General features: G+C 47.8%; 1 protein-coding gene across 1 annotated transcript; it reads right to left on the reverse strand.

Moving 5' to 3' along the window:
* Window positions 1-11,909: 11,909 nt before the first annotated feature.
* On the reverse strand, window positions 11,910-12,629 carry LOC135384768 (uncharacterized protein K02A2.6-like). Its single transcript, XM_064613954.1, has one exon. It carries the CDS (start codon window positions 12,627-12,629, stop codon window positions 11,910-11,912), a length of 720 nt encoding a protein of 239 aa, XP_064470024.1.
* Between the last annotated feature and the right edge of the window lie 623 nt (window positions 12,630-13,252).

Here is a 13,252-nt window from a genome sequence, read left to right on the forward strand (position 1 = left end):
GGCACTCTAACTCAGGAGAAAGTCCTGCTCTCGTGGTGTAACAGTAGCACATCTGACCGGAATTCAGAAGGTCCAGGTTCGAATCCTGGCATCAGCCCTTTTTCCTGAGTTGGTTGATATCGTTGATTGTGGGCGCTGGAGGGTTACGTGTTTGTGTGGTCCATGACTGTATAGCCTGCCTCGGCTAATTTCTCGTTGTTTATCGTTGTTTACATAAATGCAAGATCGCATTATTATTATTACGAGCAATGTAGGTAAACGGCCATGAATGCGGGATTCACTAGCACCCTGTTGGTAACTTCCGGAGCATCACTTTCGCGTATGCTTTCTATCTTATGAATGTGTTCTATAGGAGATGGTGTTCCCTCTACATGAGATCTGTAGACGCAGTCCAGGAGCGAGGCCACTGAGTGCGAAGATGCCCAGCACATCCGACCCTCCTAATCCTACCGAAAGGGACTGTTTTTCGTGGCAATGCATTTACTCCCCAAAAGGAGCAAATTACTTCTTTTTTTCTTAGAGTGCAGTTGAAAATCGAAATATATCTCGAATTTATAACGACGACAAAAAGGTAGCGGGAATTGCCACGACTCTCCGGTTTTAGCTCGCTTGACCTTTGCGGAACGTGCGTGTTTGCGACGTGCCGACCTCCCACACAATCTCTGTGCGCATTACCGCGGATCACGTTCAGAAAAGAAAAAGAATTGCTTCGAACCGCTGCGCGCGAGAGGTGGGGAAGTCGCTTGCTAAGGCACACTATGGAAATTCGTGAAGCCTTTCATCCCCCGTATAAGGGGTCTAGCTGAGACACCAAATGCACGACAAAGGTTTGCGTACTGATCTTGTGTTGGCGGGGCATCGCATCACGTGGTTGACAATCGTCAAACAGCGCGGAACTTGTTCTGCTTCCTCGCACATCGGGACAGGTTACTCGCAGGGATCCATACTTCGTAGACTAACTTTTCAGGAATATGTGACGAAACACCCAAAATCTGCGAGCAAATCCGCCTTTTAATGGCAGCGTAGACTAGAGCCCTGCACGGGCACGGGACCCCGACCCGGCCCAGGGGCCGGGCCAGGGCCAACAAAATACGCCAACACCACGGGCTGGGCCGGGCCCCTGCCTACAGACATGCTTCCGAGAGTCAGGCTCGACCGGGTCACGCAGCTAATTCCACGCAATGGAGGACTATTAGTTCATATCATCACGTGCTCGCGTCGTTCCGGTGCATAGTATTTGCAAAAACAAGCAAGGAACGCTGCATCATGCGTACGATTCGACCCTTATAACATTCTCGTCAATACTCCTGACTCCTCACGTATTTCAGAAACACCTTCGCAAAGTTTGCAGAGAGCGGTAAGGATTAGGAGGACTTTGTCGACGGCATCCTCAACATCCACAAAAACTTGGTAATGTAACGGTAACGCGCCTGCCCGCGTGCGTCCTGGATTTAATTTGGTCACGTACTGTTGTGGTGTCAAACCGACAGTTCTTGCATGTTTGTGGCCATGTCTTCTCTTCTTATAAATTTACTCATAAACTTGTGTGATAAGCGCTAGAAACGCGTACGTCACGTCTGGAAATACTAGGTCGGGATCTACGATCTGAGTCGCCGTGCCGGGCCGGGCCCGGGCTGGGCTCTATTCACTGGGCCATCGGGCCGGGCCGGGCCGCATAAAAACATGAAGGTTCAGGCTCGGGCCAGGCCGAGCCATTTTTCGATGCACCCGGGCCGGGTCGGGCCCGGAAAAGTCGGCCCGTGCAGGACTCTAGCGTAGACTGCGCTTCACTGAGCAGAAAGTTGTTCTTTTGGGTAAGGAAAGAGGTTGGAACAGCGCAGTCACGATAAACAGTACATGGTAGTCTCGAAATACGCTGCTCTATGGTCATTGTAGGCTCGTTTCTTGTCTTGTTTTACCACTTTCTTCGAAGTAACTGTTTCATTTTGAGGGATGAAATGCGAACGACACAACTGTAAAAGCCCCACAGGACTACTATTATCTGTTCGACGCGCAAGCAGATATTCTTTGCCTGCATTATCGGCGCGGCAAATTATGTGTCTTAATTGGTCTAATTGCACGTCATCGCAATATGACCACCCGCTGCAGCGAACTAGCGAGTCGCGCACGCAAGACGCTTAGCGCATGCACCACAGTTTTCAACAGCACAGTTTTCTATACGCAATACACACCCCACACATTATCATTCCCTTCCTACGCTCAAGTCGACGACGAATGCCCTCAAGTCACAGGAGAATCATCACCGGCAGCATCCCAACTTTCGTTATAACATCTTACTGTTATGTGTGTGCCGCACGAAATCAATCTCGAACCACAGACGAAGAAAAAGACGCCCGCTACGCTTCCTCGCTGAGAACGACGTCCCGCACTCAACGTGAGAAGAATTTCGATAAACCATAGCGTCTTCGCGCCATACCCGAAAACAAAAGAGCAGCTACATCTGACGATGACGTTGCTGCGTCGGAGGCAAAAATGAAACAAGTACAGAAGTGAAGAAAGCGTTAAATACAGTAATGCCAGAGGACATAGGCTGGAAGAAGCGGAGATTGAAGCCCCACGAACGAAGGGGGTTTTAAAAGGGGGTAGGTGCTACGGATGTCCTTATCGAAATTCGATAATGAATCCCCGTCTTTTGAAGGCTGCTGGGGGTAAGTTGTGTGCCCCCCTTTTCCGCTCCTCTCTTTTAGCGTCGAGGCTGAAGCTGAAATGAAGCTTTCGGGCGTGGTTCAACCCTTTTCGTGACGTCGCTTTCACGGTTGAAGGACACTGAGCTATATTTTAGCGTGTAATCGCCATGAGAATGAATGAGAAATGACGTTCAGTCCGCGATGCAGTCAATTTGGGAACGCGAGTTTCCGCCAGGGGGAGCGTGTGTCGCTAACTGGGTCGTGTAAAGAAATGAATGGTTTTGAAAGAAATGAATTTGGAGCTCTACGTTCTGTAGAGGTATAGAGACACGCTATCAAGTATGGCGTTCTTTGTGACGAATGGACATTGAGCAGCAATGTGCAACGGACACATTTACTTAGCGTTTTTCTTTTTGAACCTTTATGGTGCGCCAGTGGAGGAAGTCCAAGTGGAAGCCAGTAGAAGCGGGTTATCGTTGCGTAGGCGAACGCAGCTCAAAGCTGTCAGGACGCACGTGGCTTCTTCGAGAATACACATCAACATTATGTCCCATCCTCGAAGCACAGACACACCCTTGTGCCAGAAGCTGTGCAGTCACGTTGCATAACGCACACACATAACAGCATGTCTATACCGCATGATCTTGCGAATGTGTAAAAGCCTCGGTGTAAAATATGTGTTCTTTGCGTTTAGTTACAGCAACATCATGTAATTGAATACAAATGACGTCAGGAATTTCGTGCGCGCATTGCACACGCCTGTGCCTATGTTCCTAAGCGCTTCGAACATGGGCCGTATAGACAAGAAATCATACTGCCGCTCTTACAAATGAAGATGAAAATTATGTAATGTGGTCGAACCAACGATTGAGCATTTCGCGTGGCTTTCTTCCTGCCCAAATATGTCAGTGGACGAACAACAGGGCCGGTTCAGGGCTGTGGCGTGCATGGTAACCTCTTTAAGGCCCTCGTTTACAGAGGCCACATAGTTCATAAGCGTCTATGTTGAACATCATGATGTAATTTGATTTGATGTTTGATGGCACAACAACAACGGTTGGTTATATTGCGCCATGACAATGACACAACATGGAAATGGTGATTTTTCTTGCTGTTTGTAACTTGAACTCAGTGCTTAAGATGCACAAGAGAATAAAGAACATTTGAGCTATGCTCAAGCAGCCCAATGCAAAGTATGCGTTTCTCTTTTCTTTTGGCAAAACAGGTAAGATAGCTCAAAGTTGAAGAGTGGCAGGGCTTGCGGCATCGCCAGAACGATGTAACGTCTCTGCGGCTAATTGAAAGATTGTATTTTTTTATTTATTGCGATGGCATTTCTTTCACGTATTTTTAAGGCGGTTGAGACACTTTCATATATGTGCTTCATTACATCATGGATGCAATGTATTACACGCCAGAACACATAGAAAACGAATTATTCTTCTACGTGTCGTACATAGCGAGATACAAGCCTTCGAACGCGCTCTCGAGCAAAGCGCAGACGTCACAGACCTCCGAGTTGCGTCCATTCCTATCAGCAGCCGTAAGCACGTGGCTTCTCGTGCACTGCCTCACTGACGGTGGTGAGGTGTGTGATGTCAGAGCCGCATGAATTTCGGTATCCGCGGTACCCATTTTCTCAGTTTCTATTGCCCTCTTCGCTATGAAACTTTCAATGCAGGTTCACATAGGTGCAGTGCATCTTTTCTTTCTTTTTCTTACGTTTATCTGGGATAACCTGGGATGACCTTTCGCACCTCCTTTAAGGCCTCCGTGTAGCCACGTCGCGTCACGCTGGTTGGAGACGGAGAGGTGCAGCCTACACTCTCGCCATGCCCACTCTCGCGCTCGTTTGTTTCCTTATCGCGCCGCCTCGACTTAGAAGAAACGTTTCGGCGGATGCCCTGGCTGAGTAGGACGACCTATAAGATTGGCAGGTCTTCACTATAACGGTTCCGAAAACAAAGCCAAGCACCTGATTCCTTCGAAGTGGCTGGCATCATGTTGATGATCTTGGTTTTGACAGCTCGCTTTGTCGTATAGTTTTCGCAGAGCGCTTCCGATGTTCCAAAACTTCTTAATGTACGTATGCTTCTTTTACAGCGGCGGCTGTTAACGGGAAGGGTAATCAGGAGATCGCCGCGTCTCTGTGTCAAAATACTCTTCGCCTCTCCGCTAAAGAGAGGAGAAAAGCAGAGTGTCACGTGCGCGCGCAGGAGTGGAAAGGGCATGTGGCGCTAGAGTGCGGTTTCTGCTTGCGGGCAAGGAAATCAAAAGGAAGCACACATTAGGTAATTTTGGCACATCGGAAAGGTTCCACGGAAACAAAACAAAAAGCTTTCAAATCCAAGACCAGCAAAGTGATGTCGGCCACTGCAAAGGAATCAGGTGCTTGGCGTACCCTGTTTACAGGACTGTTATCGTAAAGACGTTCCAATCTGCTAAATATCTTGTAATCATTCTAAACCTCCCTACTGAACATGTGCTGGGATAATTAAACAAACGAGAGCGTGCAGTTTGACGCCACTTCAAGTGTGGATTCGGCAAGTCAATTATGCCCTCGTGCACGGGGGGGGGGGGGGGGCGATACGGCATTAAGGGATTATGTCTTTACTAACGTTGAAGGAGAGATGAGATGGCAGGCTAGCTCGTTGTAAAAGATGAAAGGGAACCCCGATACAAGGAAAAGACGTACAAAGAGACGTTGTTGTCCTAGTTATGTAGGTGACTTCCTTGCTTCGGAGTTCCCTTCCAGTAATTAATAAAAAAAACACTGTACTTCTTGGTGTACTGCCAAACGCGATTGCATTGCAGCAGACGAAGTGCGGTCCTTGCGCTGTGACCGTACATGATTTGCGTGCGGCGCAACCGCAAATCCGACCATATGTCGACATTGGCCTCGTCCAGACGACGTGGACAACATCACGTGAGACGCGCTGTGCAGCCACGCTGAGCGTTCAGTGGAATGGCCGAATGGGTAAAAGCGTCCACTCGTTGGTGGTAGCCAAGATTGTGCGGAAGATTTGGTTTTGAATCCACCACTGTGTCCAGCTGTACTGTCTAAGGTTTTCCCTGGGTTTTGTGGTAGACTTCCCAGACGTATGAGGGCACATTTCCCCCTGAAGTCAGCCCAGGATGCACACCAAACTCCCTGTCCCCCACTCCTTCCTGCTGTCCTCGCTCCATCTGTCCACGTCTGTACGTTTGCTTCAAGGTGCTAACACGGAAGTAATTAATTAAATTAATAAATTGAATTGAATAAATTTGCAGACCGTCACGGCAAGTGTTGCGCCATTTAGCGGCAATGACAAAATTCTCGTCAGCGTCAGCAAAAGTGGCTAACAGCCGCTCGAAATCACAACAACTTCCGTGGTCGTTTGTAATTTTTTATTCCGTGCTAGCGCCGCGAAGCAACTGTGTCTATGAGTGGCGTACAGACGTGGACAGAAGGAGAGAGGACAACAGGAAGGAGTGGGTGACATGGGGGCGGTGTGCGTCCCGGGCCGACTTCAGGGTAATTGTGCCGACATTCGTCCAGGAAGACTCCAGGGAAAATCCGGGGAAAACCTTTGACAGCACAGCCGGAGGTAGGATTTGAACCCACCACCTCCAAGTCTTCCGCACTACCTTGGCTACCACAACGAGTGGGCTCTTTTACCCAATCGGCCACGGCGCTGATGTGTTTTTTTTTTTTTTTTCAAACAACATTTTAGTTCACACAGTTACAGTTCAAGACGTAGATGCCATTTACAATGCCAGATGCGGTATGTGATTAAGATGATTAAGGATGACCGGTTGCACTATGCAGGGTGTTCTTTTTCTGTATTCGTCACAGAATTTTTATTTAAAAACTAGCAGAGGAAAATATGCCGTTTTAGCAGGTGAGCAGGCGAGCATCCTGTAGGACAGCGTATGCAACTAGTAGACGACTAATTAGATAAAATTCATGAATTAACTTATTAATTTGATGCTTTCTGGGAAATCCGAGATAGCAGAATGGAGCCAGTCATTATTCAAATCCATCGTCCTTATTAACCACCCTGAGAAGCGAACGTACTTCGATGTATAAATTGACAAATTTCGCTATGCAAATGAGCCGAAACCAGAACTACGCACCACTCGAGCGCAGAAAGAGCGGCAGGCAATCCATGTGAGACGGCCACGTGCTTTGGAGCGATGGAGCTGATTGGAGTAGGCGCTAACCTGTTAGTCAGATAGATCGCTATCCGATTCAGATAAGGCTAAGGTCGCCTAGTTTCTGCGCTCGATAAGCGTGTACTTCTGAAAAAATTGCTAGGAAGCAAGCAAGCTGGTGAAGATGATGCATAATGTAAAACCCCGAGAGTAGGGAACACGAAGGGACAGACACAACACGAAGTCTCAAAAATTCCATCCAAGCGAGAGAGTTGTTGAGACAGTTGAGACTTCGTGTAGTGTCTGTCCCTTCGTGTTTCCTACTCTCGGGATTTTACATTATGCGTGTACTTCTGGTTTCGGCTCATTTGCCTAGCGAAATTTGACAATTTATATCTCAAAGTACGTTGGCTTCACAGGGTGTTTAATAAGGACTGTGGATTTCAATAATGACTGACTCCAATTCTGCTATCTCGCGTTTCCCAGAAAACATCTGATTCATAAGTCAATTGATTTTAGCTAATTAGTCGTCCAGTAGTTGCATACGCTGTCCTACAGGATGTTCGCCTGGCCGTATAGCCCACCTGCTAAAACGGCATCAATTTTGCTCTGCTAGTTTTTCTTTATATATACAAATTCTGCAGCAAATTAAAAAAACACCCTGTATACGCGAGAAGATGCATGCTTGTGATGAAGTATGTTCGAAAGTGTAGATGTGCTTTCAGGACCAGGATCAGTCCATCAATACTCAGTCGGGCTTGACACAACAACCCTATAAGAACACACTGTCGTCCCTGGGATATCCGGGTGTTATCATACTGGGACAGACAGCACGTCCACTGGAGGGCGAAACCGATCCTCAGGGTATCCCCCATGTGCCAAAGTGGGACGAATACACGCCTGTTGAAAAAAACTCATAGAACTCTCTGTGTGTAAAGAAATGAGCAATATGAGAAAGGCAATGAGCAATATGAAAAAAGCAATGAGCAATATGAGCAACGCTATGGGCAGTATGAGCAACGTTATGCGCAGTATGAGCTGCATTTTGAGAAGTATGAGGAAGGTATGAGCGCGGACGGTTTAGTTAACCAGTTATTCACTTAGTAGTGCTGGCGCCACAGCGTCTGGTGATGGCCCTTCAAGAGACGCTCGTCACTGTCGTCGGGCCGTAACGGCCGGAACTCCAGTTCCCTTCGTCCGATTCTGTTCAAATTTTAGGTGCATGTTTCCGGTTCCGTGTCCTACAACATTCTATTTGGCTGCTGGATTCTCATTCAAGCCGTTGCGAGTGCCATCTCAGTGCTTGGGCGCTTACTTGCTTACTTACTTGCTTGCTTATTCTACCCTGCTTCTCGGAGCCGTCTGGACGTATCTCGCTCCGCTCTGCGTGGGACTCATATTTTCGTCGCCGTCTCCATGCTGTGACAGTGTCTTTGTGCCGTTTCAGTGATCACTGAAGGTGTTTTGTGTGTGTACCTTGGAATCAACCTACGGAAGCCGTGGGAGGCGTGTGCGCATTACAGGTACGTTGCAGTCTCGTTTTTCCGTTATCGTTCGTTATGTCTGTCGGCTTAGCTGTCTGCAACTACCATATTCGTGCTTTATGTGACTCTTTGTGGAAGGCGTTCGCTGATAGCCTTTACATGTGTGTAAGTGTTTAAAAAAAAGTCGCGCACTAAATTCTTCAAAACTTTTGTGACTACGTGCTGCAGGGCGCACCGAAATCGCACGTTAGCATGCTACAAAAAGTGTGTGTTTGGATGCCCCGAAGTCAAGCAAGCCACAAACACTCTGTGTCACTAACCTGTTGCTGTAGTGGCCAGCGAACAAGTACATGCACTCAGTTTTGCAAGCACATGCGCATACATACGCAGATGTTTCAGAACCGTGTTCATTTGACGTCACCAGCATTAGAGGAAGTACGTTCAATTTTAATCGGCAAAATGACCTCGTGCGTTATTCTGACTGACCAAATATAACTTAATACTTTGAAGTTGTGATCTATGCGTTGGGATGAGAAACAGGCCCTAATCGTGTCCGTTTCAGCGTGATCCGATACGGTAGTACGTATATAAGTTGTGGGAACTGGAATACTTCTAGGCGCAGAAATTAAGCGCAGTTCTGATTTTGTTCTTTCTTTTTCAACAGATGCCTTCGTCAAATATGCAGAAGAAGGTAAACCATCGACATCAAAGGTGCCTCTACAGAAACGGAAAAAGCTCATGAAAAAGCTTTTGCAAGCTTTCTAAGGGACCTACGTCGCGCCAGTACCTGAATAAACCGGTATTTTGTAATCACGTGTTGTCATTTTAGCTTAATCACGCATGTTGCACGTTTGCTCAGACAGTTCATGTGCATTCATGTACATGAATACGCTGTATGAGAATGCTCATATGGCTCATAGGCTGTATGAAAGTGCTCATATAGCTCATACGCTGTGTGAGAGTGCTCATATAGCTCATACATGCTCATAAAAGCTATGACTGCTCATACAATAAACACATATATGAGCTCCATGTGATTGCTCATACAGATGGCTCTATGTTGTTGTTGTTGTTTTTTTTCAATCCTAAGCATACCGTAAGGGCGCCTTTACGGTATGCTTAGGACTGCCCCTAGGACGTCATCAAGGACCGAGTTGGGACAGTGTGATGACACCTCAGGGACGTAATCTAGCATCGTTTTATTGTACCTTATTTGTTTCGTCAGAGACCAAACGCAGTCTCGTCAACTTCTGTTTCACTGATTGATTACTGTCAATTCATATTGATCAACTGCCGCAATAAAGTCTAGTACTTTCCATAACAAACAATGGGCGCGGAGATTTAAAAAATCAGACAGAAATATAAAAGATGAAAAAATCTTGCCAGGAGCACAAAGTCCCAGAAACCCACTTCGAAAGGAACTGCAGTTCCCTTCCGAAGAGAAAGCAGATACTATTTATTGCTTGTTGCCGCGACCCTCCGTAAATTCGAGACTCCTGCTCGCCCCCTACACAAACCGAAGGGTGAGCTGTCTAAGTTTAATTCGATTACCCAAGCAAACAATATTCAAGCGAGAAATTGCCTTGAAGTACTAACTCTCCATCAATGCAAAGTCTATGTTTCGTACTGCTTTTGGTTTGAGACATTCTAGTAGGACCTTGGAAAATCAAAAGCATTGCGACAGACTCGCGCGTTTCTGTCTTTTCTGCGGTAAATGTTCCATGACAATCGCCTTTTTTGGAGGGATAGAAATTTTACACATGACAGCCCTTTGTTTCTCACAAATGGCATTCAGTCCCTAGGATCGGCCCAAAAAGCAAAACAAATGTGTCACTCAATATTTCTGGGGGGGGGGGGGTTAGCAGGTAAGCTGAACGAAGTAATATTTCCCATCCCGCTAGCCACCCACAGGGAGGTGCACAGGGCGTACGTGAATGGCTCTTAACGGGCAATCCGCGAGCGTCATCCTCAGGACGTTCTGGGGATACACATAGAAGGATGAGGACAAGATGACACTGTGGGGACATCCTGGGGACCTTGTGTATTTTTGGGGAACCTCAAGTACTCTGAGCCAGGTGGGGTCCTCCCACACTACCTGCTCGGGAGAGGAACAACAACTTTATTACGGGATGATGGATGGGGAGTTTCATCGCCGGGGGCGGTACTATACCCCATTGCTGGTGGTGATGCAAGAGCAGCATTCAGGGACACCCCCTCTGAAACCCGGCTTGACCTGATAGCAGAGGACTACGCAAGGAAGCTAAGTTTACAGGGTGGTACCTGAGTACGGGAGGAGGAACAGATTTGGGCAAGGAGAAGAGGACATATCTGAGGCGAACAATTCCCTTTTCATGCCCCGACCTGATAACAACACCGATAACACGCCCGGGAGCTTTCGCGTAAAATAAAGAATAAGACGTGATGTATAACTGTGGGAACGAGCATGAGACTTTCAAGATATCGGGAGATTGCCGGATGAAATTGGCAGGTTTGCGCCTGTGATAGCCTTCTGGACGACAAATTGACTAAATGCGAGTTCTAAGGGTAACAGCTACGGTCCGTAGACGATACACAGACTACGTAATTTTATGATGATACCGTCAGTATCAAGTTGGTATCAAGAGTTATTACGAGCTAAAATAGAGAAAACGGACAATTTGCCGCCAGTGTGTGCCACTTGGGCGACGATTTGGCAAAATGTCTGAAGTATATAGATTGGGCTGATTGGTGTATATCCACAAGCGACCAAAGAACAAACACGAAACAACAACAGAGCGACTTGTGCGTGATCTTGTCTCCTGTTTGCTCTTTGGTCGCTTGAAAATGAACGATTTGACCAAACGCTACTTCGCAAGGGAAACAGGTATGGGCCGCGGACTCATAGCTATTAAGCATGGGTATACAGACTACGCAATTAAATGATGACATCTTCGATATCACGTTTATATCCAGAGTTATTACTAAATGAAATGGAAGATATTGACAATTTGGCGTCTGCGAGTGCTGTGGCGATGCGAGTGGTGGCGTCTGCGAGTGGCAATGATTTGATCAAACGTGACTTCGTTGGACCAGAGATTTTGGTGCAGAGGTAAATACATTCAGAATCGAAGGCGTGTGTATTCCCAAATCCCAGCAGTGGGTAGGAATACAGAAGGTCACCGACACCGAAGGTCACCGACACCGAAGGTCACACGAGGCAGTGAAGAAGTAGAGAACACTCAGGCTGTGCGTTCCAATACCCCGGTTAGTCGACTGCCTAGCGGTCTTACCGGAAGTGCCGCCATGTTAAGTCTCGTTCCAAATCTCGCCAAGTACGCTATTCAGTCGGCTACCGCCTAGTGCGCATCGATGCAGTCTAGTTCAGAGCCATTTATGGTCTAGCTATACGCCTGACCATCTGACAGCCGGGATGGAGACGCGCGTTGACGGTACCAGCATGCCCGCTGTTTCTGCTGGCTTTAGATGTAAAGTTGCACATAGTGGTGTTATGTCTTTATTGACATCTAGCACAACTGTCCTGGACTAATGTCCGAAACCAAATGCCTCGAATGTCAGTCCGCTCCGCGTGAGCTACCCTCCTCTTCCTTCCTCTCGTTCTTCTCCACCTTGCATCGACACAACACTCCCCCTCTGAAAAGTGGCCTTATGGTCGGAAGCGATCCGGTGGTTTCCGTGTCCTTTCCGAACGCCTAAGGGTGGCGTTTGTTTGGGTAGGTAACCCTGAGTTGACAGGCTGTTGTCCAACTTCGGATGCAGCTAGTCTAGACGCGTTGCGCACTGTCACATCTGCCAAGACAAACGTGCTGAGTCCCACTTTCTCTTGTATGGCGATGGGCGGACCATACGCCCGGGATCCTTTCGGACGGTGACCGGGTAGATGGACGCGTACATAGTCTCCCGGCTGGAACTTAGGGGTCCTCACCCGGTGGCGTTCGTCGAAATAAGCTTTAGTCTTTTCCTGATACTTCTTGATACGCTCACGTAGCGAAGCCATTTCCCTCTGAATATCTTTATCCAGGTTCGGGAATCCGGCTACGTCGAGTTTTGATTTCATGCGCCTCTGATGTAGCAGTTCTGATGGCGATAACCCCGTTGCTGCGTGCGGCGTAGCCCTGTAGATCCCCAGGAACGCCTTCACATCTTGCGACACAATCCTCCCAGTGAGTGAAATCATTTGGAGGAAGCCCTTCAGAACTCTATTAAAGCGTTCCACCTGTCCGTTTGCTTCAGGATGGTATATTGCCGACTGTCGGTGCAGTATACCCCTCTCGGCAAGAAAATTCTTGAACTGTAGAGCTTCGAATTGAGGCCCGTGGTCCGAAACCAAAATTTCAGGGTATCCCTCACGAACGAAGATGTCCATTAAAAACTCAAGGATAACTTCTGTGGTGACATGCGAAAAAAACGCTACCTCCGGCCACTTGCTAAAATAATCCACAGCTGTGATAGCGAAACGGCAGCGTGCTGGAAGGTTGCCGAATGGACCTACGATATCTATCCCCAACTGCTTCCACGGACCGCAAGGGAAAGGTACTGGCTGTAGAGGTGCTTTGTGCGTCACCGCAGTCTTGCCCGCTTCACGACATATGTAACAGTCTCGTACATAAGTCTCAATTTCAGCGTCCATACGAGGCCATCAATAACGCTCACGTATACGTTGCTTCGTCCGGACGATCCCCGAATGTGACTCATGAGCGATGTCGACAATTCGTTTCCTCAGCGAGGAAGGAGGGATTATTCTTGACCCTCTGAGTACGATACCTCCCACCGAAGTGATCTCGTCGCGAAGTTTGAGATATGGAGAAAGTTGCTCTTGCTGCTGCTTGTCCAGTTGAGGGTCATGTTCCAAGCAACTTAAAACCTGACGGAGCACGACGTCATCGTCCATAGCCTGCAGCAGCTCCTGCATGGTGATGCAGGATAGCGCCTGCTGAACATAACACATAACACTCATCTTCATCTTCGGTTGTAGCCAGCTTGTGAGGT

Source organism: Ornithodoros turicata, chromosome 2 (assembly GCF_037126465.1).
Source record: "Ornithodoros turicata isolate Travis chromosome 2, ASM3712646v1, whole genome shotgun sequence".
Taxonomy (NCBI): Eukaryota; Metazoa; Arthropoda; class Arachnida; order Ixodida; family Argasidae; genus Ornithodoros; species Ornithodoros turicata.